The sequence below is a fragment of the Astyanax mexicanus genome, chromosome 6, assembly GCF_023375975.1.
Source record: "Astyanax mexicanus isolate ESR-SI-001 chromosome 6, AstMex3_surface, whole genome shotgun sequence".
In the NCBI taxonomy this organism is placed as follows: domain Eukaryota; kingdom Metazoa; phylum Chordata; class Actinopteri; order Characiformes; family Acestrorhamphidae; genus Astyanax; species Astyanax mexicanus.
In genome coordinates, this window is record NC_064413.1 from 48,828,956 (window position 1) to 48,855,447 (window position 26,492).

At 38.5% G+C, this 26,492-nt stretch overlaps 1 protein-coding gene across 1 annotated transcript in view; it reads left to right on the plus strand.

Annotated features, from left to right (window-relative positions):
- The window catches only part of adarb2 (adenosine deaminase RNA specific B2 (inactive)), a 323,936-nt gene that overhangs the window by 187,741 nt on the left and 109,703 nt on the right, over positions 1-26,492 (plus strand). Inside the window, exons 2-3 of the mRNA XM_022673388.2 lie at positions 19,865-19,954; positions 23,547-24,451. Of these exons, the coding sequence (XP_022529109.1) occupies positions 19,865-19,954; positions 23,547-24,451 (995 nt within the window). The remainder of the gene's footprint in view (positions 1-19,864; positions 19,955-23,546; positions 24,452-26,492) is intronic.

Here is a 26,492-nt window from a genome sequence, read left to right on the forward strand (position 1 = left end):
AGATAAATGGATTAGTGTAGTTTGCTTAGGTGCCTAAAACTTTTGCACAGTACTGTATATTGCCGAAAAGAGAACATTTGCAATGTTAATTTTTTTTCCAATATCGTGCAGCCCTAATTGTGTTCATATGCACCTCTGACCACCTCCAAATACGGTTTGAGTGATTGGATCCTCAAGACACACCTTGCACTTAAAAAAATGCTGATTAAAATGTACTTAAAAAAAGAAAAAAAGATAAAACTCATTTCACCTCTGAATACTCTAAATTTAATTTAAAAAAAAAGTAAAATTAATTCATATAAAAGTGATGTTTTGTTATCCTTTGGTGTGTGTGCAAGTTTTTTTTTTGTTTGTTTTGGGCGGGGGGGGGTAACCTCCCTGAAATCAACTTTTGCAACTTGGGATGTCTGCCAGTGTGATCTGATCACACGCAGACAACGCAAAATACAGGTGTGAATGAGATCCACACTGATAATATGATGAAAATTTACTTCGCAACTTTCTGCATTTGCTTTTTTTTAAGTAAATTTAATTTCAGGTAAATGTAAGTAACTTTAACTCGGTTTCAAGACTTAAATGTTACATAGAGTAAATAAGTGAACTAAACTTCAGTCAATCCTTTCTTTTAGTAAACTTTACTTCATTTATTTTTGCTGAATCAATCCTTTCTTTTAAGAACCTTTACTTAATTTCTGCATACAATATTACCTAATTACAATTAATTATTTTTTACAATATTACTCAAATAGTTAATTTATGATAAATTATAATTCCACATGCCATCCATGTGTTGAGACAGTGAGACTTGATCTGTTTACAAAATAAATCATTGAGATTATGTAAATATTTAAATGTGCGTTTTAACTAAAATTATTCAAATTTCATTTCATTATAATATATTATGTATCATAAATTATTTAAGTAATATTGTAAAAAATAATTAATTGTAATTAGGTAATATTGTTTTCAGAAATGAAGTAAAGGTTCTTAAAAGAAAGGATTGATTCAGCAAAAATAAATGAAGTAAAGTTTACTAAAAGAAAGGATTGACTGAAGTTCAGTTCACTTATTTACTCTATGTAACATTTAAGTCTTGAAACCGAGTTAAAGTTACTTACATTTACCTGAAATTAAATTTACTTAAAAAAAAAGCAAATGCAGAAAGTTGCGAAGTAAATTTTACTCATCATATTATCAGTGTGGATCTCATTCACACCTGTATTTTGCGTTGTCTGCGTGTGATCAGATCACACTGGCAGACATCCCAAGTTGCAAAAGTTGATTTCAGGGAGGTTACCCCCCACCCCCCCCACCCCCCCGGCCAAAAAAAAAAAACTTGCACACACACACCAAAGGATAACAAAACATCACTTTTATATGAATTAATTTTACTTTTTTTAAATTAAATTTAGAGTATTCAGAGGTGAAATGAGTTTTATCTTTTTTTCTTTTTGGAAGGCCCTGCCTCTGCTTTCCTTTTCTTTTTTTGGAAAATAAGCCTTTATTTAACAAAAAATTACAGTTACAATATCACAAAAAAATTGCACAACATCAAAAACATTTCATATCATATTACAATAATTGTTAATATTGCCTCCACCATGATCTGCTTTCTCTCACTCACTAAACAAATCCCGTCCGGGAGGGGGAAAAACACTAAAACTGATTGGCTGTCTCACAGACTCTTTGCAGAAAACAGGCCAATCAGAACCCTCTCTGTTTTCTCTCTCTCCTTCCCACACGCGATTAGAGAAAAAAAGTATGTGGCCTGTGTGCGCGTTTGGGGCACTCGTTCTGAATTCCGGGAGATTATATGTGACTCGCGGGCATCAGGGTGCCACTACCAAAATGCGGGAGACTCCCGCAGCTTCAGGGAGACTTGGTTTGTCTGCACTGGATGCTCACAACTTTTTTAACGGGCAGAGGAGCAACACAAAGAGCAGTAGAAGAACTGCAGGAGAGGAGAAAGGTAAAGAGAGCACAGGCAGGTGGCACTGGTGAAAATAGCATCAGTAACAGAAGAGTGTTAGAGTGAGGAGAACAGAGAATGATAGTGTGAAGAGAAACGAGTGACAAGAACATGACACGGAGGGAGTTCAGACAGAGAAAGGAGAGTCTGTGTGTGTGTGTGTGTGTGTGTGTGTGTGGTGAGTGATGTTGGGGTGAGATCAGATGGTCAGACTGGAAGGCTCTGATAGAGTTGATGTATGGTCAGGAGCTGTGCAGGAGATGAATGTGTGTATTACAGCGACACAATAGATCTTTTGTTACACAACAGTCAGCTCCAACCGTGCGATTTGATTGGTGGAGAGAAGGATTCCATCCAAAACCGCATGAGTTCCTCATCATATGTTATCAGTGTGTGGATAGTTCATATAGTGGGCACAGCATTATCTTCATTATTGCAATGTGGGCATGTGCAATAGTCACATTGCAGGATGTGCAGGGTTATACAATGTAATGTTAGTTAGGTGGTAGATGGTTGCTGTGGTGTCGCTTAGTGGTGGCTATGGTGTTGTTTCTGGGCACCCCTTTTAATGAATGCATTTAGCTTCTAGGTTGTACCCATTGCTGACAGATATGCAAATGCACACACAGCTTGTCCTTGTAAAAAAGTATTTCCAATAGAATAGGCAATATATATATATATATATACCTCTGTAAAAAAAAAAAAAAAAAAAAAGTGACCTCTGATAAGTTTCTTCGATTTTACCAAATTGATTTAATTTTTGCACCAGGAGTGGCATAAAGTTATCCAAAAGCAGTGTGTAAGACTGGTGGAGGAGAACATAATGGCAAGACGCATGAAAACTGTAATCAAAAACAGGGTTATTCCACCAAATATAGAATTCTGAACTCTTAAAATTTATTATAAAAATATGAACTTGTTTTCATCGCATTATTTGAGGTCTGAAAGCTATGCAACTTTTTTTATTATTATTTCAGCCATTTCTCATTTTCTGCAAATAAATAAATCTAATTTTCTGCAATATTTTTATTTGGAATTTGGGAGAAATGTTGTCGGTAGTTTATAGAATAAAACATTGTATTAACTGAAAATCATCCGCGTCACCCAAACTTTTTAATACCACTGTACATATTAATATTTTTGGGATGGGTTGAGGAGTTTGGCATGATCATCCAAGATGCATACTTTACAAATTCTCACTGTAATGTTCAGAAAAATGTTCCTAATCCTGGTGTACATAGTATAATCTAATTCTTTAACATGTATAACAGTTTTTATTGGTTATAGCATTGAAAGACATTGAAATTTGAGACAAAAATTTACGATATTTATCAGCGTGATCATAACTTAGTTTTATGGTGTTTTGTCTACATTGTACTCCGCTGTGTTTGAAGTAGAGTAAGTACATTGTCTCAGAGATATGAGACCCTTCATTAGTTCATAGCTTCTCTGCAGGGTTTGCTATCAGCAATACTGCTCAGCAATATACCGGGTTATTGCACTGAGACCACCATTTGTTGTTAGCTTGTTTGTGATTGTGTTCCTGTGGTTTAATTTAAGGAGGTACAGTATATCTACCTGCCTGGCTTCCCTTCGTCCTCCTGAAGTCTCTTATGAGTTGCTGACTTCCTTCTGGCTCTTTACCAACTTTGTAGCTTCTGTAATGTTCAGTATGGTGGACAGGAAATTGGAAGTTTGATCCAGTTTGATTTTCTTTGTATATTTTTTATTTTCTGTCTGTTTTAGTGAATTAAACCCTCAGTTAGGGGTGTGCCATATCGTATCATACAATAATTTTTTTTTGTAATATATTGAACGATATTATACCATGAAATATCATCCCATATCACCCACCCTTAATTATCACATCAAGGTACTATTTTTTTGCTGGTTTTAGCAAAAGACAAATTCACATGTGGATACTCAAAAAATCGTTTCAAGCTCGAATCGCGTTTCTAACATTGAACAGTTCAGAATCGATTATCATTTTCAATTTTTTTTTTTTTTGCGGGTGAAACTACTGTTGAGCAGAGCTTTTTAACTGTCCTGCGGACCTCTTTAACTGTCCTGCGAAGCTCATTAACTGTTAAAGAGCTCCGCAGGACAGTAGATAAACTCCGCAAGACAGTTAAATAGCTCCGTGCGACAGTAGCTGAGCTCCGCGAGACAGTTAAAAAGCTCTACAGCACAGTTAAAAAGCTCTACGCGACAGTAGCTGAGCTCCGGGAGACAGTTAAAAAGCTCTACAGCACAGTTAAAAAGCTCTACGCGACAGTAGCTGAGCTCCGCGAGACAGTTAAAAAAGCTCTACAGTACAGTTAAAGAGCTCCGCGCGACAGTAGCTGAGCTCCGCGGTACAGTTAAAAAGCTCCATGAGACAGTAGGTGAGCTCTGCGGGACAGTAGGTGAGTGTCGCGAGACAGCAGCACCAGGACAGGGAAAGTTTTTGCTCTTACTGCCTCTCCCTATTAGGCTACAGAGGGGCGTGTAGTGTCGTGTTACAGTGTCTGTTGTTGCGCAGCTAAAGTATGGAAGATGAAGCAAAAAAAAACCAACCGATTTGAAAGAATCTGAAAAAAATCTAATCGTGAATCGAATTGAGGGATTCCTAAAGATTCACAGCCCTACTCACTAGGGTAATAATAAGACGATGAAGGGTTAAAGTGTGCTGGGAATCATGGAATAAAACTTCCTAAGCATTGAGCTGTGGAGGAGTGGAGCTGCATTCTGCAGAATGATGGATCACCATGTAATTCCTCTGGGATGAGTTGGAGTGGCAGAACTAATCATTCAACATCAGTACCTGACCTCACTAATGGTGCTGTTCCACTGTATGATACCTTCACTACTCCACTCTTCTCAGCTCTGCCTTTTTTACAGCAAGCAAACCTGTATCTGAATCCTGGATCCTAAAACTGTTTTTTTGTAGCAGCTCACGCGGAGATCCAAGAAAGCCAAATAGGGACTAAAATGTGAGGTGTACACATTGCAGAGAGCTGATTGGCCAGAGAGAAAAAAATGTTGTGATGTAAAAAGGTGCAAACTGATTGTCTGGATCTCTCTTCATTCAGCAGTCTCCACTGTAAGTGTCAAAAGTGCTCTAAAATGATATCATCATTTATATATATATATATATATATATACAAGATAAAACAAAATAAAAATGTGGGTTTTTGTTCATTTCAGCAGTTTTTTTCACCATTTAAGTATTTAAAAAGTATGTTAATATATATATATATATATATATATATATATATATATATATATATATATATATATATATATATATATATATATAATATTTGGCTGCAAACTTATGTTAATGTTCAGCTGAAACCAAAACCAAAAAAAAAAAGAAACTAAATACCAAACTTTTTTTTTTCAGGATTTGATTTCAGAATTTGAAAAAGTTAAATGTATTTTTGTCTTGTTTTTCAAAGACAAATCCATTACAAAACTACAATTTAAAAACATTGATTTAACACTTAACTTTTTTGGCAGATAAAGCAACAAAACACAATACATTTACCTCAGCAGTGCTGTTTGTTTGGGCCTACTGCCACTGCTGAAAAAAAGAAAATCCTAACATTAGAGTAAACACTTTAAATAAACTATTATGACTTCAAATAAATTTGTCATTATTCTGTATAAATGATTTAGTGTTTCAATTAATTTGGTCAAACACCAAAACCGTTTATTTTTTTTTTGTTACCTTTTTTAGTCAAATAGTCAAGACATTTTTTTTCCAACACTTCCATCGACAGGTGCCCCTGTAAACAGGATAACGCACTCTTGAGAGGGTTATCCAGTTAGTGGTGTTTTTTTTTATCTGTTGCTTTTGTGAGGTGCGTTAGTTTAAGCCATATGCAAGCTTTGTAGTTCCATCTAAGAGAAAGGAAATGCTCCTTTATTTAACTTGTTAATAAAATTTGCTGTCGAAAAATTAATTCGCTTTTTTCACCTTTTTTACTCAAATAGTTTTTATGGCCAAATATTTGGTGCATCCCTGCATCAAGCCCTTTACATCTAATGTTCGTAAAATCTACACAGAAGCCTACAGGACTACAGGCTCTCACTGCAGCAATAGGAGACCCGACTCGATATAAATTCTTTTGGTTCCAGAAGCAGGTTGGATGAGCAGAAGTGTAAAAACGGCTGGCGGTGCAGTGTATCAGAGCCTGTGCCACAGTCCTGCAATAAAGCGCTAAAGATGGAAAGCAATTTCTCTTCCCACCACACCTCATGATCACATCTCAGACACCTCCAGATGATGCAGCCTGGACCTGCCCTGAACACTCGGCCCAGTTTAGGTCAGTCCTTCAGAGGAACCGTGCAAAAAACAGAGGGAAATGCATCCAGCAGAGATGGAGCTCTTCAGAGAGGAGGCACGCAAGCTCTGGATCACAGAGACATGCATATATTTATCTCATTTTTTGCTGTCTGGCTTCTTGTGGAAGTATGTTTGAGAATAGCAGCTCCACCTGCCTCAGATGCACAGCTGAGTTTAGCATGTTAGCACCTCTGATGGTGGGGCTCATGCATATTCAGTTGGTTGGAAAATGGGTTATATATATATATATATATTTTTTTTCTTTCTAGAGAGTGTGTTGAGTGTGTGTTATTTTTTGAGTGAACTGAAATGAAGATATATGAGTGATGAGTGATTTATTTTAAATAATCTTTAAAACCACCCGCCTAATATTGTGTTGGTTGCACTAGGGGTGTGCCATCGCATTGCGTATCATACGCAATAATATCACCAACATTTTTGAATATTTTTAAATATTTTTTGCCATATCACCAACTGCTAATTATCACATCGGGGTACTACTTTTTTGCTGTTTTTAGCAAAAAAAAAAAAAAAAAATCACACTGTTCTCATTTCCAATTATATATATATTATGTATCTACTAGACATAGATTATATCTGTCCAGTATCATTTATTTTACTGTAATCCTGGATATATATAGAGATACTTGGAGTGCATTATTATTAGTATCATGACATTATGGATTATTAACTTCTGTTACAAATATTTTTTTTTATATATATATTTCATTTAGGGGTTTTCCATATCATATTATATGTAATAAAAAAATTCTATTTTCATTTTGTTGCAAAATATATATTTTTGAAATATATATATTTTTTTCAGTTCTGTGTTTTGTCATATCGCTAAGAGTATCGTTATCACGAAAATACCATAACACATCATGATATTATTTTAGGGCTAATTTGCCCATAGGTTGCACTTATTTTAAATACATAACTCTGATCATCGAGGCATGAACTCCTTTCATCTACGTATCTGGCAACAAGCCATTAGCAGCAGATCATCCAAGTCTTCTTTGGATAACATTGGTTAGCCTTGAATCCCATGACCCTGACACTCGTTTTCCAGTTGTTCTTCCCACCACTTTTGGTACTGATTAAAGATCGATCAATGTTTTGGGACCAGTACCTTACCAGACTAACTTGTAATGTTAATGCGTCATCATGCCGGGCTTCTGTAATGTCCTACACCATCTCTCAAGATGAAATGTAAGTTACTATTTGGAATAAGTAATAAACTAGATACCTACAATAAATACAAAAGACAAGACAATTTAACAAGACTCTTGAGAGGGGTATCCAGTTAGTAGTGTTTTTTTTATCTGGTGCATTCATTTTAGCTGTGTTCAAGCTTTGTAGTTCCATCTAAGATTAAGGAAATGCTGTAATTCCTGTAACTTGTTAATAAGATAAATATTGGTCACTTTTATCACATGTTATGACTAAAACAAATTATTTTTTCCATCACTAACACTGTATATGAGGAACTCCACACAAAACCTGCCTGATGTTCTGGAGATGTTCTGACCCAGTTGTCTAGTCTTCACAATTTGGTTCTTGTCAAAGTGTCTCAGATACAGATTCTCTCTTGCCCATTTTTCCAATGCTTCCATCGACTTTAAGAATTGACTGCTCACATCTTGACTAACATGTATGTACATCCCGCCCCTCGGCAGGTGCCCCTGTAACAAGATAATCACAGTTATTCACCTCACCTGTCAGTGGCTTTAATGTTATGGCTGATCTGTCTGGAAGGCGGTGTTTGAAGGTCTGAACTGTTCTCTTCTCTTTTTCTATTCTTTCCTCCACTCCTCTGCCCTGTTCAATCTTTAAAAGCCAACCTCAGCTTGAGCCTGAGCAGTTAGCTCCCGCACGTATGCTGAATGTCAGCGCTGCTTTAGCTTCGGCGGCCCTGGATTGGACGAGACAGGACCACCTGCAAGGACACGGGCTCTATCAAGTGCTAATGCACCCAGATTTATTTATTCTAGCCTTAGCGCTGCACTTCAGTGCCGTGACATTAAAAAGCTTTTACGGTAAATCTGGCCAAAGGGTTTCTTGTGTTTCTGCCGTGGCGTGTGACGAATGTGTGACTGGGTTTTCTTTGAGTGCTAGGTGTTTGGGTGGTGAGCTAAAAGTGTCTAAAAAGAGTTTACTTTTTTTTTCCGAGAATAAAAGAGGCGGTGTTGGGCGTGTGCATTAAGGTCTAATGGGTCAGTGTATGACTGTCGCTGGAGCTGTTGACCAAATGGATCTGTAAAGCAGTTCTTATATCATGGATATTTAGCTTAACATTTAAGCACTGTCTTTTTTTTATTTTAAAGAATTTATGTGTTTTGACTTAAAATACTGTATATGGACGAAGTATTGGTATGCATATAATTGTATTAAATGTAGTTTTCCGTTGCTGCAAGTGGTCGTGCCACTATGATCAGGGGACAGCTGGTTCGAATCCTGTTCATGTAGCTTGCCATCAGCTGCCGAAGCCCTGAGAGAGCACAATTGGGCTTGCATGACTTTTCAAAGGAGGCATGTACTTAGTAGTCTTCACCCTCCTTGTGTTGGAGCATCACTAGAGATCAGGGGAGTCCTAATGAATGGTTTTGGATAACCATCACTGATCATCAGTAAATTTTACATTTCATTTGTAAATCAAGGGAGCAGAGTCTGGAGGAAGAGTGGAGAGACACACACAACTGCTTGAGGTCTAGTGTGAAGTTTCCACCAATCAGTGATGGTTTGGAGAGACATGTCATCTGCTGGTGTTGATCCACTGTGATATACAGTATCAAGTCTAAAGTCAGTGCAGTTTTGTTTTCCCAGAAGATCTTACAGCACTTCATGCTTACCTCTGCTGACAGCTTTCATGGAGATGTGGATTTCATTTTCCAGCAGGACTTGGCACACTGCCCACACTGACAAAAGTACAAATTGGTCTTATGCAGTAATCTAATTTTCTGAGACACTGATGTTTGGGTTGTCATAGGCTGTAAGCCATAATCATCAACAATAAAATAAGTAAACACTTAAAATAGATCACTCTGTGTGTAATACATCTATATAATGTATGAGTTTTATATTTTAAACTGAATTACTGAAATAGAGTAACCAAGTTTCAATGATATTCTTTATTTTTTTTTTTTGAGATACTAGTAATAGAGCACTAGTAATCTGAATGAATAGGCCCAAACCTATATCCACTACAGTGGAGAAATAGGTCTAGATAATCATGATTTGGAGCCACTGCTTTATTAGGTTTTGAATCATTCCTAAAAAAAATAAATAGTAAAAAAAACAGTTTTTTTTTTCACTATCCAGTTCTTAATGAAAAAAAGGTGAGAATTGTAAATGCAAGACGTGCAAATCACTTTAGCTGTAAGACTGTAATCCTTTAAAAATAAATCATTACACCCTAGAAGCTTCGTTTTTAAGTCTTCGCAGTGTTCTGCTTGAATTATAATTGCATGTGCAAATCATACTTTTTTATATATCTGAGAAAATGCAGTCAAGAACGTTAAGAGTGGACTTGATCAGCGAAGCTTTTGAGTAGAAGCATCAAAACGAGAAATTAAACAAAGAGCAAACAGATGTTTTCTTATCGTGAGCTCACTTTTTTTTATTGAATTGCTCATTTTTGAAGATTTTTTGGTGCTTCACAGAAGAACCTGCTGCACTCGTTGCCTTACTGAAAGCGTTCTTCCACCCATTCCAGCACAGAGAGCCTCCGGCCTGCTGATTACCACCCCCCCCACACACACACACCATGAAGCTCAATACAGGCAGGCACAAAAGCTGAGCTCATTACACTAATTTAATCATGTGCTGGTGGATTGGATTGGTTGTGTGTGGGCCCAGATTGCTGCTGGTTGGGTGGGTGAGATTAGGACGTGTGCCCGCTGAGAGTGGAGGCAGTGGTGGCTAGCCCGCTAAAGCCCCGTCCTTGGCATGGAGGAGAGAAACCCATGTAAAACAGATGGTGTGCCGCCTCTGTCTTCAGCAGCGCTAATCAGGTGCTAAATATCAGCCCGTCTGCCTCGTCCTGGACAGCTACAAAGCTACTGCTCACTGGGCCTGTCCGGGAAATGATGGCAGGAATGAGGAATGCAGAAGAGAGGATAGCCGCTGTCTCAGTAAGAAGAACAAAACTAATTTAGTTTTTATTGGTCCAAAAGTCTAAAAAGTTTATTCTGCTTTCAGAAAGTTGACATTTTGTCCAATCATTTGTGGAAACCCCTTCTAATGAATGAATTCAGCTGCTTGAATTCATGCTACATCCATTGTTAACACAGATATGCAAATGCAAAGGCACACACACAGCTAGAAAAGGGTTGTCAGTAGAACAGGACTACCTGAAACAGATAAGCCATGCCTAGTGCCAGCTATGGACTGGAATTGAGGTGGAATTGAGTTTTGAATTGTGTGAATTGTTCTCCGAAAGGACAGAGCTATAACCTGTAGTTCTAGGATTAGTGAATATACTTTATTTTGAAAGAAAATATGATTGAGCAGGTGTCCCAATACTTTTGTCCATATAGTGTTTAGAAATACAATATATACAGTATACAGTACTGTACAGTTCCAGTCAAGTTTGGACACACATTCTCACTGGATGTTTTTATTTTATGTCATACGTTGTAAATTAATACTAAAGTTATCCAGATTATGAAGGAACACATAAGGAATCATGTAGTAACTTAAAAGTGCTAAAAAAACACAAAATACTCTGTGAAGAAGCGTTTATGTGCTCTTATCTGGGATAACTCTGGCTGGTAAATGTTTTGGATTGACTGACCTTCATTTCTTATAGTATTTTTTTTTTTTACTTAAAAATGTTTGGAAAATTAAGTGTAATGGGATGGAGTGCTACAGACTAGTAGCTCTCCAGCCCAGAGGGTTGTTGAACCCAATTGCAGAACAGTTGATCTCAAAGCAGGTGACCCCAAGAAGAAATGAAAAAATAAATAAATAAATACGCCACTCCCCACGCAGGATCAAACCCGTGTTGTCAGGGTCGCGGTGCAATATACTACCACTGCTGCCCAGCTAGTGAATTGGGACACGCCCGGGAAAAAAACGCCCTTATAAGGAGATTGGGAGCCCAAGAACTGGTGGAAAAACTAAAAACTAAAGTCACATTGAGCGTGACAGAGAGAGACAGGGGAGGGATGTAAACAAAAGCTCAACAGAGAAGTATTTTTTTTTAATTATCATTCACTATCGTTCAAGTCTTCATAGTGTGGATGACTTTAGTATTAATCCGTGAAAAAACACTGAATTTAAGGTGTGCTTATGCTTTTGAATGTACTGAATGTTTAGTCTACATTTCTGGCAACCCATAGAAAAAAATACCCTTAGAACACAGAATAGGTTCATTAAATCAGTATAGTTTATATTTTGTGAAATATTTTGAACATTCCCTCACTGCATAACCCTTTCCACACCTGCCTGTATCTGTGATGCAAATTGGTTTGTTCCTGTAAATATCAGGGCAGTGAACGCAGCATGTGTCACATTTCACGGCGTATTTTTGTTTATGCAAACTCTGGGATGTGCTAGTGTGTACAGTACAGCTCCAGGGCTCGGGGGCTGTGGGTTTAATCCGTGCTTAGGTCGCTGTCTGTGAGGGTTTGCTGTGTTCCCCTGTGTCTGCGTGGGTTTCCTTCAGGTTCTGTGGTTTTCTAACACCTGATAAAAACACACACATGCTCGGTGAATTGGCTGTGCTGAACTGAACTGGCCTCTGGGTGTGAGGGATCGACTGGAGCTCTGTATAGGGAATATTCCTGCCCTGTGCCCGATGAATTTAAAGACCCACCATGACTCGGTCCAGGAAGAAGAGGAAAAGAAGATGAGTAGATGGATGGATGGATGGAATAGGCTGAGATGGATGGATGTATGGATGGAAGGATGGAATAGGCTGAGATGGATGGATGGATGGATGCATGGATGGATGATATAGGCTGAGGGATGGATGGATGGAAGCAGTGGCGTGCACAGACATTTTGGGGGGCAAGTGCTTGGGGGGGGGTGGCTGGGGGGGTCTTGGTGGTTGCGCACAGGTTGTCTTCATTTGTTGATGGGGGGGGGGGGGGGGGGTGTTGTTGCCCCGCACAGGTCTTAATCAGTTGTTGACGGGGGGTGGGGGGGTGTTGGTGTTGGTGCGCACAGGTCTTAATCAGTTGTCGACGGGGGGAGGTGTTGGTGCGCGCAGTTCTTATTCAGTTGTTGAGGGCACTTTCAGTTTCAAAAGGGCACTTTGATTAATAAAAGGCAGAGTTGGTGGTGCCACGCCACTGGATGGAAGGATGGAATAGGTTGAGATGGATGGATGGATGGATGGATGGATGGATGGATGGATGGACGGATGGATAGAATAGGTTGAGATGGATGGATGGATGGATGGATGGATGGATGGATGGATGGAAGGATGGAATATTCTGAGATGAATGGAAGGATGGAATAGGCTGAGATGGATGGATAGATGGATGGATGGATGGATGGATGGATGGATGGATGGATGAAATAGGCTTAGATGGATGGATGGATGGAATAGGCTGAGATGGATGGATGGATGGATGGATGATATAGGCTGAGGGATGGATGGATGGATGGAAGGATGGAATAGGTTGAGATGGATGGATGGATGGATAGAATAGGTTGAGATGGATGGATGATAGATGAATGGATGGATGGAATAGGATGAGATGAATGGATGCATGAATAGGCTGAGATGGATGGATGGAATAGGCTGAGATGAAATAGAAGGATGGAAGGATGGAATAGGTTGAGATGGATAGATGGATGGATGGATGAATGAATAGTGTGGGCCTCCCACAGCCATGCCCCAACCCACTAGGGGCTGGATGGATTGATGTATAAGTGCATAAGTATATGGAGATGTAGGTGGATGGAGTGATGAATAGATGGATGAATGGATGGATGGATGGCCAAGTGCCATGGCTAAGATGGGCCAGCCATCAATATACCTCACCCCACCCCCTTTAGGGGCCTTTCAATATTTCAGCTCTACTCTATTATTAAAGCTAGATGATATCATGGTAATGTGATTCTGCAATACTCGGTTACTTATGAAATAAGGTCATTCATAAAGTAACTAAGTTACATTTTAAAGGGGGTAATCATAATCAGATTTTCACTTTTTTAATGTTTTAAGGTAATTGTTGAACAGTGTTGATTTACTGTACATACAATGTTATAACCTATTAAAATAATAATCCAAAAATAAATGTCCTCTACAGCTCTGGAAAAAAAAATAAGAGACCACTTAAAAATGATGAGTTTCTTTGATTTTACCAAACTGAAAACCTCTGGAATATAATCAAGAGGAAGATGGATGATCAAACCAAACTGAACTGCTTGAATTCTTGCACCAGGAGTAAAAGTATATACATAAAGTTTTTCAAAAGCAGTGTGTAAGAATGGTGGAGGTGAACATGATGCCAAGTTGTATGATCACAACTGTGATTAAAAACCAGGGTCATTTCACCAAATATAGATTTTTTTCTAGCTCTTAAAACTTTATAAATATGAACTTGTAGTTTATAGAATAAAAAATCAATGTTCATTTTATTCAAACATAAATCTATAAATAGCAAAATCAGAGAAACTGATTCAGAAACTGAAGTGGTCTCAATTTATTTTTCCCAGAGCTGTATGTGCAAACATATATAATTGTTTTAATACAGTTTGAATGAAGGACAACGCTCCAGAGTAATGTGAATGTCACAGTGAATATGTGTGGCGGGGCGTGGACGTTTGGGTGTGTTGGCGTTTCTATGGGTGGGGGGTTGGGTCAGTGTGGTCTAGGCTGAACGCTAAAAGCTGAAGGCGGTTGGGGCATGTGTGGACAGAGGTGAACTTGCGGACACCTCGGGATCATGGCCTGACCGCCGCTGAAAGACAGTCTCAGCACTTCAGCAGTGATTGGTTGATGACACTGATAGCACTTGCCATTATTTATTCACGGCCCATCCCCGGCAGCCGTCATTCAGGAAGTGACACACAGGAAGTGAACAATGGAGCCCCGCCGTATCTTCCCCACTACGTGCTGACATTCAGCATTTTAGCTCGGCTGTGTTTGACCTAGAAGTCCTGCTCACTTCTGATGGAAAAGGGGAAAGAGAGAGAGAGAGAGAGAGAGAGCATTCTGGCCACAGCTTGGGAAGGAGAAATAATTGGATTCTTGGTCCTTATCTCGCTCAACACATTACAAGTTGTCAGAATCCCTGCTGCCTGGGCACGGTCACGTTTCAGTCAAGCAGGAAGGATTTCTTAAGGTTGCTGATAGGTGAGACCGCTTTAGATTGTGGGTTTTTTCCTGCCATTGGCGGGGACAGTGTCGGACACGTGCCGCAGAGGGTCACGTGAGCAGCCTGCCTCGGGGTGCGTCGTCTGGGTGCCTAAAAACGGTCTGAAAGTGGGGGATTCAGCTGCACTTGCATATTCCAACATATTCCTTTATTTCCAAACATTACATGACACATTCTAAAAAAATATACACTGTAGAAAAGTCTCCCCTTTGGATTTAAGTAAGTAAATGATGTCGATTTGTGTGAATTTAATAGATTTTCATTACAGTAAAATAAAGAAAAATATAAAGAAAAAAGCTTACTGTATGGTTTTATTATATAGATCCACCAATCATATTCAGATCCTCCTTCACCTCCTTCACTCTGTATTATCAGTAGGTAGGCCAGTGGCTCCAGGTGAGGATGTTAGGTAGCTCTAGGTCAGGGGTGTCCAAACTTTTTTTGTTCGGGGCCAGAAGGAGAAATATATTTGAAGTCACAGGCCACAGACTCTGTAATAAAACAAATAATAAAATATACCACTTTAAATAATACTTTTTCCTGATTATTTCATTTACACACCATTTTACTTGACTTACTATCTTTATCTTTGACAGTGTTGTGTAAACTAAGATTTTTCAAATTGATGTTTAATTTCATGATGTCTCTTAATATTAAACGTCTTAATTACGGCAACGTTTAGACTCTTTGGCCCGTTTTTCTGCGCTAGAAATGCGCACTCTCTCCGCTTTTAGACCCTTTGGCCCGTTTTCCTGTGCTAGAAATGCGCACCCTCTCAGCTTTTAGACTCTTTGGCCTGTTTTTCTGCGCTAGAAATGCGCACTCTCTCCGCTTTTAGACTCTTTGGCCCGTTTTTCTGCACTAGAAATACGCACTCTCTCCGCTTTTAGACTCTTTGGCCCGTTTTCCTGCGCTAGAAATGCGCACTCTCTCCGCTTTTAGACTCTTTGGTCTGTTTTTTTGCACTAGAAATGCGCACCCTCTCCGCTTTTAGACTCTTTGGCCCGTTTCTGACACCTAGCGTTCAAACTTTGAATCTCACATTATAAAAACCTGCTTAACAGTGGACCAACTTTCATTCTATTTCTAAAGTACCTCACAGGCCGCTCCAAAAAAGGAAACGGGCCACAAATGGCCCGAGGGCTGTAGTTTGGTCATCCCTGCTCTAGGTTGAGTGTGTGTGTGTGTGTGTGTGTGTGTGTGTGTGTGTGTGTGTGTGTGTGTGTGTGTGTGTGTGAGAAGCTCACTTGGCCAGGCTTACAGCAAATTTTAGAGAATGGCTAGAGTGGGCGGTGAGAACCTTAGGCACAACAGGATGATAAAAAATACATTAAAGATTCTTTTAGGCCTCTAGAAGATTTAATACACACACACACACACACACACACGTTTACTCTCACACACACACACACACATATCTGAAACACAGTAATGACTACCCCGCATTCTTAAGGATTTGTCTTTTTCTCGGGCTTTTGATGCTGAAACTTGGCGGTGGTCTCCAAGGCTTTCAGAAACATCACCTCGATAAAACATGTTTTATTAATAGAGGATGAAGAGCCTGATTTTAATGGATTCTACATGCTGTCTCATTGAGGGTACAAGGATTTAATGTAACCAGCAGAACTTTAAATATACAGAACACTGCCTCTCTGTGGAATCAGGAGCTTCAGCCACCCAACAAACATACAGTGTGGAGGAGCAGGGTGAAGAATTGATGTTATGATGATATTAGGTTAGATTAAGGAAATGTCAATCAATCAACCAACCAATTTATCAATCAATCAATCCATCAATCAACCAACCAACCAACCAACCAACAACCAATCAATCAATCAATCAATCAACCTTTTTTTTCACCTCAGAAATACAATGAAGGTGACATTATTTTTTAGTGTAGCTCAGTATACCCAGTAAACAGGAATGGGAATAAAAATAATTAAATAAAAGTTAAATAAACAATAAAAAGACAAGACAAAATTTAAGAAAACATGTAATGTAATCAATCAAAATAATTGAGTATTAAGAGTTTCAAACTGACAAATTAGAATTTACTTTAATTCATATATGAATAAATATCAGAATAAAAAAAACAAAATACAAATTGAAACTAATAATAATAAAAATAATAATAATCAGTCAAAAAGTAAAATTGTTGTTAATGTAATTATAGTAAAATTATATATATATATATATATATATATATATATATAAATACATTATAGTTATCATGATTATAGTTATATGATTATATTCTCTCTCTCTCTTTCTGGTTAGGGGTGTTTAGAGTTATTGATCATTAGTGCATGTTGGTGGTGGTTTTGGTGGTGATGGTGTTAGAGGTGATGGTGTTAGAGGTGGTGGTGTTAGAGGTGATGGTATTAGAGGTGGTGGTGATGGAAGTGGTGTTAGAGGTGGTGGTGATGGTGGTGATGGTGGTGGTTTTGGTGGTGGTGGTGATGGTGGTGGTGGTGTTAGAGGTGGTGGTGGTGGTGTTAGAGGTGGTGGTGGTGGTGTTGTTAGAGGTGATGGTGGTGGTGTTAAAGGTGGTGGTGGAGGTGGTGATGGTGGTTGTGGTGATGGTGGAGATGGGGTTTTGGGCAGCAGGGATGTAATTATGGAGCTCCACTGTCAGCCTCAACCCAGCAGAGCACTTCATGTCCTTAATAGGAGCCTTCAGTGTAAACAACACACTCACACACACACTCACACACACACACACACACACACATACACACATGTGCATCACTGTAAGTAGTAATAGAGAGAAAGCTGTCAGCGCTCTTTAGCTCATCAGTACTGAAGTTATCCTCAGAAGCCTGAGCTGCTGCAGACTGAGGCCTCTGACCCAGTGCCATGATGATATTTTATCATTATTGAGATAGATTATATCTGGATATTCAGCGTCACTTAAAAGCTTGTATCTTTATTCTTGAGGTTTTCACTTTTTGACAAATCTGGCAGTTAATCTTTATATTTGGTCTAAATTTTATAATAAAAGGAAGAATAAAAATGCTCCAAAATGACTTCATTAAATATTTTTACCCTGATATTCATTAAACGTTTTCATTAAAGGTTTTCATTAAAAAGTTGCTCTGAAGTTGCTAGTTTATATATAATGGTGTAGTTTCCCAGAGAGGGATCAAGTCTAGTCTTGGACTGCACAGCATTTTGAATAGAGATTTTCCATAAAAAGAAAAATTTAACCCAATAAAACACAATAAAAATACCTAAAATCTACATTTACTGTTTATTCTTGTTTATTTCAGATTTCAGATATTGAAAAGCTGAGATAAGATCACAGGGTGCAGACAGTAGTTTATTAGCAAGCTAGTCCAGTCACTAGATCTATATTGCTGGATGATATGGATGGACATATAATGTATATCACAATATATATTTTAAATTTTGGTCAATACAATAAAATTACAATATCGATATGAACAGTGTAGCCATGTTTTGATCAGCAGAGGCAGATTCTGCTATTCTGTAAAATAGTAATGTGATTTTTATTTAATGTTTGCTGTACATTTGTTACACTCTCTGTAATGTAATGTACAGTAAAATCATTATTCTTTAAGCACTGATGATATCCTCAATATGTTTACTAAACCATAAAAAAATAGTCAAGATACGATAAAATATTGATTTATTACTCAGCTTAAGGATGATATGTTGTCTCCAAATAATTGTGAAACTATATACATTATTGTTAATTGTTAAGGAATGAATGTTATGCCACTGTTATAATAGTAATAAAATAGCAAAACCATGCAATTGCATTGCATTTTTAAAGAATGATTATTTTGAGTTAAGATTAAGATAAACATAATGAAGATTAAATACCCTGAATAAAATGAAAATAACTTATATATATATATATATTTTTTTTTTTTTTTTTTTTAAACAGAGTCGATATAGTAGTTCCTTCACAATAATGAGCTCTTCTCGCTAAGAGAAACATAATGGAGGATATTATTTGGATATTGAGGTCAGAGGAGATGATTGAGGTCATGTTCATATATTGTACAGTAAGTATTTAATGTAATTATCATGACAGGCCTTGGAACAGCCCTGCAGACGTGGGTATCAATCCCACAACCTTGTGATCAATGACCCAGCCTCCACTTAGTGCCCTCGTGACTTCTAGTGAAGTACAGTACCAAAAAAAGTCAAAAGTTTGGACACACCTCTTCTTATTCAATGTGTTTTCTTTCTTTTTTATGATTTTTTACTTTGTAAATTTAATATTGAAGACTATAATAAAGCTATACAGGAAAAAAGTGTTAAACAAACCAGAATATATTTTATACTTTAGATTCTTCTATAAGTATCGCATTTATCTTTGAGGACAGATCTGCACAGTCTTGGTATTTGAATCTCAGTGTCTTCATGAGGGAGAGTCCCCTGGAATAGTTTTCTCAGCGTCTTGAAGAAAGAAGTTCCTGGAGGTGCTGATAATATATAGTTGCTGCTTATTAAGCTCATCCCAAATCACCTCAAATCACCATCTCAGTTCATCAGGGTTAGATCAGGAGATTAATGTGGTGGAAAAAAAAAACTTTTTCACTGTTTACTACATAATTCTATAATAATGTGTCCCGTAATTGTGTTTTAATATATTTAATATTAATCGAATTAGTAATATTAATGTAGAAAAAAATAATGCACTCTAAAAAACGATACAAGGTATGATATAAGTACTTTCTTGTATTTAAAGGTTCACTCTTCATAATTGTACCCTTAAAGGTACAACATTGGTCTTTACAGGGTCAGATTTGTTCCCTCTGAAGTACTTTTCTATCAGCAGGAAGTACAGATTTGTACCATTTAACCAGCCAGAAGGTACATTCACTATTCTGTATCACTGCACTAATAAACTATATATATTTTAATTGCACATTTTTTATTTGAAAGCCAGACAATTTTGGATTATCAATTTCTTGACACACATTCAGTTGATGATAATGATTATAATCTTTATAATCTTTACTGGCACAATAAAATATGGGTACAAAAAAGGAATTTCACTAAAAGGTACATTAATGTACCTCACTATAAGGTACAGCCCCAGCGACAAGCTTTGTACTCTTTTAAATAAATATATATTCTTATTTTTCTCAGTGTGTAAAAAAAAAAAAAAAGAAAATGATAAAATAGGAACTTTTGAACTGTACTGTTTGATTCTGTGCATTAATATTTATGTTTTTTTAATGTTTGTGTGTTTTTCAGAGAAAGTAAGCAGTATGCTGTCGGCCCTGATCGTCCCATTCAAGTACATGAGTCCAGGCCCGGGCAGCACAGAAGACGAGGACACTTTAAGTAAGTTCTGATTAATATATATTTTGTTTTTTTAACGTGTTACTCAGCATATTTAGCCGTGATTGATGAGTGAAGTGTGTTTTAAATACATTAACAAGGTAATTAAGTCTGTTTTACAAAAAAATATATATATTTCTAAACATTACTCAACTATTTTGAGTACATATACATATATATATATATATTTGTGGGCAAATATATAATATCTAATATACAAACGGAAATCTATAAGTTTAACCAACTTATAATAACTGAGTTTAGACTGTTGTCATTGGCAGCTTCTTTTCCATTGGCTTCTGGCACCATCTATTTGCATACTGGGTGTTTCCCCCAGTTTCTGACACTGGCTACCTTAGGTAAACTTGTAAATCATATGTTAAGATTAATTGCTTGGTCTCTGTGTTGTAGGCTGTAAGAACAAGCATCATTTTCTGAACTGCAGTAATTCTATGAGTATTAAAAATAGTTGAATTAAACAAAAAAGAAGACTAAATACAAACATACAATTTTTATATTCCATCACATTCAGATTAGAATAATTATGCAAAGCAATTGATATATACAGGGGTAGAACAATGAAACTGAAACACGTCATTTTAGTGTGGGAGGTTTCATGGCTAAATTGGAGCAGCCTGGTGGCCAATCTTCATTAATTGCATATTATTGCACCAGTAAGAGCAGAGTGTGAAGGTTCAATTAGCAGGGTAAGAGCACAGTTTTGCTCAAAATATTGCAATGCACACAACATTATGGGAGACATACCAGAGTTCAAAAGAGGACAAATTGTTGGTGCACGTCTTGCTGGAGCATCTGTGACCAAGACAGCAAGTCTTTGTGATGCATCAAGAGCCACGGTATCCAGGGTAATGTCAGCATACCACCAAGAAGGACCAACCACATCCAACAGGATTAACTGTGGACGCTGTAAAAGGAAGCTGTCTAAAACAAGTGATGTTCGGGTGCTAACCCAGATTGTATCCAAAAAATTTGAAACCACGGCTGAACAAATCACGCAGAATTTAATGTGCACCTCAACTCTCCTGTTTCCACCAGAACTGTCCGTCACCACAATAAATTATTGTGGTCTAAAACCAGGTGTTTCAGTTTCATTGTCCAAGTTTACTCGACTCGACTCGACTGGGTTTTATTGTATTTTACAGCGCTGCCAGGCCAGTGTGTGGCGTGTGGAGTGTTTTGGGTGATATTCTGCTTGTGCTGTTGTGTGAAATGTGATGGATTTGCATTAGGAGAGTGAAACATAGTGCGCCTGGCCGTGAAGCCTAGAAAGCCTCAGTGTGAAATAGGCCTTATTTTTTTCCCCCTTTTTCTCTGCACTGCCTGAAACTCTGGAACAGTCGCTGCTCCCCTCCATTACAAAGGGGATTGCTGCTTTGCATTGAATACAGGGGACAAATCGCACCCACTTTAAGCATGGATCCCAAGCCAATTTTGTGGCAGATTACGGGGCGATTTAGCAGATAATGCCCCATTTGAGAGGATTTGTCCTCGGATTTTAAAACACTTAAATAAGATAGCCTCCCTCGCAGGGAACTTTGGGGAGCTGCCTCTGCCTCGCAGCGGATGAGACTGGATTTCTTTCCCTCTCTCTCTCTCTCTCTCTCTCTCTCTCTCCGTGGCCTTCTTTCTCTTCCTTTTTTCATTATCATATCATTTGGTATCAGCTGGCAGGTTTTTATGCTGATCATGAGATCAGAGATTAGAGCGCAGTGCTGAAAGTAAATGGAGACATCAGACCCGTTTACACTCCAACCTCAGCTGCTGACTTCTGATCCTGATTATGCTGGGACTGCATCAAAAAAAGCCTTTCTGGGAGGCGGATCTGACGCGGCTCAGACTGATCTGAGTACAGTTTGGGCCGTTTTAGGACATCCACTGCTGGGAGACACAAAACACTGTACAATGAAAATTCTGCAATATCTGTATAGAAAATAAAATAAAGTTATGTAGTATTATTGTGGTATTTGTTGAGATGTTCCCTTGTTATCAACATTATCCTTCATAGAACCCCAGAGTAGAGCTAAAAGAAGATTCAAGACTTCATCAAACATCAATAAATATTATTTTATGTGCAACAATAGTGGAAGTCTTTCTGGTCCAATGTTCTTCAGCTCTGAAAAGAACTAAGAGACCACTTCACTTTCTGAATCAGTTTCCCTGATTTTGCTATTTATAGGTATATGTTTGAGTAAAATGAACATTGTTGTTTTATTCTATAAACTACAGGCAACATTTCTCCCAAATTCCAAATAAAAATATTGTCATTTAGAGCATTTATTTGCAGAAAATGAGAAATGGCTTTCAGACCTCAAATAATGAAAAGAAAAAAGAAAAAAACGGTCATATTCTTTCATAAAGTTTTAAGAGTACATAAATCAATATTTGGTGCAATAACCCTGGTTTTTAATCACAGTTCTCCTCCACCAGTCTTACACACTGCTTTTGGATAACTTTGACACTCCTGGTGCACTTCAGTTTGGTTTGATGGCTTGTGATCATCCATCTTCCTCTTGATTATATTTCAGATGTTTTCAATTTAAATCATTTTTTAAAAGTTTAAATTTAAAGACACTCATCATTTTTAAGTGCTCTCTTATGTTTTTCCAGAGCTGCATATGGGAAAATGTACAAAATTGTTTTAATCAAGGAAAGAACCATTTAAACATGCAAATTGTTCTTCAAGTCTAGACAGAAACATGGTCTTTATTAATGAAACCCTTAAATAAATCCTTTTGCAATACATGTGTCCCACATTGTAAATTACCACTGAAGTCATCCAGACTATGACGGAACACCTAATGAATCCTGTAGTAAACCTAAAAAGTGTTAAAGGGGCTGTAAACCCCCTGATTTTTGCTGAGTCCACCCTCAGCTCAAATTTGAAAAAGGTGAAAAAATTGGAATGGGCACTGGGTGATGTATGGGTTTAGAGGTGGGGCAAGAAGGACAGCTGATTGGCTGAGCTGCAGCAGCAGCATTGTGTTTCTGATAGTGGTGATTGTCTGATCTGCGTACTGTGATGTGTCTGCACAGTTGAACCAGCAAGGGTACTGCAGAGGCAGAAATTAACACAATAAAAGTGTTTTTTTAAAGGAACACATTTTAGCTATTTATGAAAAAAATATATGGTTTAGGGTTTATTGGCTCTTTCAAGATTCAAGATTCAAAGAGTTTATTGTCATATGTACAGTACAGAAACGGGTTTCAGTGTACAATGAAATTCTTTCTTTGCTCTTCGCCAAGAATGCCAAATAGAAGATAGAAAAAGTGCAAAAAAATACAATAAGTTTATAAACATTAAACTAATTGTCAAAGACATAAAAAAATAAAAGTTACTTAAGCAAAGAAATGTATAAAAAAAGTGCAAGTGCGAAATAATGCAGTTATGGACATTAACTATATATATTAAAAAAAGATTAACAGTAAATTGACGGCTGCAATGTAAACATGTTGAAGTAAAGTGCAGGGTTATTCCTGACAGCTCCATACATCTTTAAACAAACCAAGTATTTGGATTTTGTCTGATTGATTGATCTTCCTTTTTTCTAAACTATTTTTTTCTGTGTTCTCTCAGGTACCAGCAGTGCAGAGGTCAAAGAGAACCGGAACATCGGAAACCTCGAGGACTGTGCCATCGTCCCCTCAGACCGCCAGCCTCTCTTTTTGTCTGATTCAGCGCGAGGGGGAGCGTCTGGTCTTAAACGGAAGCGGCCGCTGGAGGAGGATAATAATGGGAGGCCGTGCAGGTTACGACTGTGCTACAGGAAGCTGACGTGGTCCGACGCGCCCAAGAATGCCCTGGTGCAGCTGAACGAGCTCCGGCCTGGCTTACAGTACCGAACTGTCTCTCAGACGGGCCCGGTCCATGCCCCACTCTTCTCCATTGCCGTGGAGGTCAATGGCCTTACCTTTGAGGGCACGGGTCCCACTAAGAAGAAGGCAAAGATGCAGGCGGCAGAGTTGGCCCTTAGATCGTTCATCCAGTTCCCTAACGCCCCCCAAGCCCACCTGGCCATGGGCAGCTTGTCTGACCCTTCGGCGGACTTTACTTCAGATCAGGCAGATTTCCCGGAGACTCTTTTTAAAGGCTTCGAGCCAGACGGCTGCCGGTCGGCAGAGTCGGAGCTGCTCTCTAGCGCCCTCCGGCTACGCCACACGCTGGACCTTATGGTGGTGCAGGCCAGGCAAGGCAACCCGGCCCCCGAGACCACGCCCCCGAGCCCGGTGGTGCTGCTAAACGACCTGCGGCCGGGCCTGCGCTACGCCTGCCTGTCTCAGGGCAGCACGGGCAGGGGGCGGAGCTTCATCATGGCCGTGCGGGTCGACGGCCGAATCTTCGAGGGCTCTGGACGCAGCAAGAAGCTGGCCAAGAGGCGGGCGGCGCTCAGCGCCCTGCAAGCGCTCTTCAACATCCGACAGCTCCCAGAGCCCAGAGCAACCCACAGACCCAGCAGGATCAAGTGCCCTCATTTACCCCAGGTGAGCCAAGCCCTGCCAAGCTGTGCCCAGCCCAGCCTAGACCGGGCTGCTGGCAGCCTCTGAGCTCCATACGGTGGCCTGTAATAGCCGAACCAGCAGGAATGCTGGGATGCATGAAGGCTGTCCAAGATTTAATTAAGGGGGAGGGGATAATGGTTGACGAGGGAGAGGGTTGGATGGATTATAGAGGATTATAAGTTTCGCACTACGCTCCCTACCGGCCAGAGCTGAAACTGCAAATGTGCCGCCAATACATTTGAATAGAGGAAGGAAAGCTGAATAAAATGCTGTTTTCAGATGTTTTCAGATAAAACAAAACGTATACTTAGATAAAAAAGGAAAACAGTTTCTGAACATTTTTGAAGCCTAATCCATGTCTGTGAAACCAGCCAATGGTGACAGTGATAGGTTAATATATAAATGCAGCCATTATGCTGGGTTTATAGCTAAAATAAAATAATTCTATACAAATTTAGTCTGATTGCTTTTCAAAACTCTTGGCCTATAATGTTGAGGTTTACCCAAGTAATTGAACCAAATCCAAAGAACCAAAGAATTTCCCCAAAATCCCCAGAATATTATGACCAGCCCTGGTGTCTAACATGAATTGTCCATTTTATCAGCCCCACTAATCATATAGGATCACTTTAGACTGTAGTCCTGTTGTCTTCTCTTCTCTTCACCCATTTCTTAAATGGTCAGAGAGAGACCACCACAGACCTGCTATTAATATTAATAAAAAAAAAATTGATTAAAATTTACTTAAAATAAGTTTTGCAACTTTCTGCATTTGCTTTTTAAGTTTTTGCTTTAAGTAAATTTAATTTCAGATAAATGTATTTAATTTTAACTCGGTTTCTAGACTTAAATGTTACATAGAGTAAATAAGTGAACTGAACTTCAGTCAATCCTTTCTTTGTAAATTTTATTTATTATTGCTGAATTTTGCTTTTAGTAACCTTTACTTCGTTTCTGTATACAATATTACTCAAATAATTTATGATACATAATATATAATAAATATTTGTAGTTAAAACACACATATTACACTGTCTCAACACATGGATTGCATGTAATCCATTCGTTTAAGCATACTAAACATGCCATCCATGTGTTGAGACAGAGAGACTTGGTCTGTTTACAAAATAAATCTTTGAGATTATGTAAATATTTGAATGTGTGTTTTAACTAGAAATATTAAAATTTCAGTTATCTTATAGAAATTAAGTATTTGTAATTAGGTAATATTTTTATGCAGAAATTAAGTAAAGGTTACTAAAAGAAAGGGTTGATTCAGCAAAAATAAATTAAGTAAAGTTTTCTGTGTGAGAGACAGGAGATCTGAATCTGTTGCTGCACAGTTTACAATGTTGTTTACCATCTCCTCTAGTCCTTTATTTGTGATTAACAGGATATTGCTGGTGTACTATTCTCAGTGTAGCAGTGACACTGAGGTGTTTAAAAACTCCAGCAGCACTTCTGTATCTGATCCTGGTCCTGTGGGGTCTGGAAAAAGGGCTAACAAAGTACGAAGAGAAACAGACGGACTGCGTAGGGTTCCTATTCATGATCAAATCTAGAAACCAAGTCGTGTGTAGTATATTATGCATGTAGACACTCCTCACCACACACTCGAACACACCTGCTCGAGCTCATCAGCTTAATTATGAAGCTCTTCATGATCTGGATCAGCTGCAGGGATGGGGAGGATGTGGAGAGCAGTGCAGGGCAGGGCAGTGGGTCCTCAGGATGGATACGAGAGCCTCTTGTGTTAGCTCACAAGCTTTAACATTTACTTTGGGCAGGGGAGGGTGACATATCTAGTGTTAACTGAAGCCTGCGTGTGTGTGTGTGTGTGTGTGTGTGTGTGTGTGTGTGTGTGTGTGTGTGTCTGTCTATAAGTGTGTGTGTGGATATTTGGGAAAGAGAAAGAGGTCCAGGGGTAAACAGAATCTACGCACTGATCTATTCAAATGGAAAAAGAGTGTAAATGAGGGGAATTATCATCGTCCTCATGCCCCTGACAACAGCAATGCTCCCG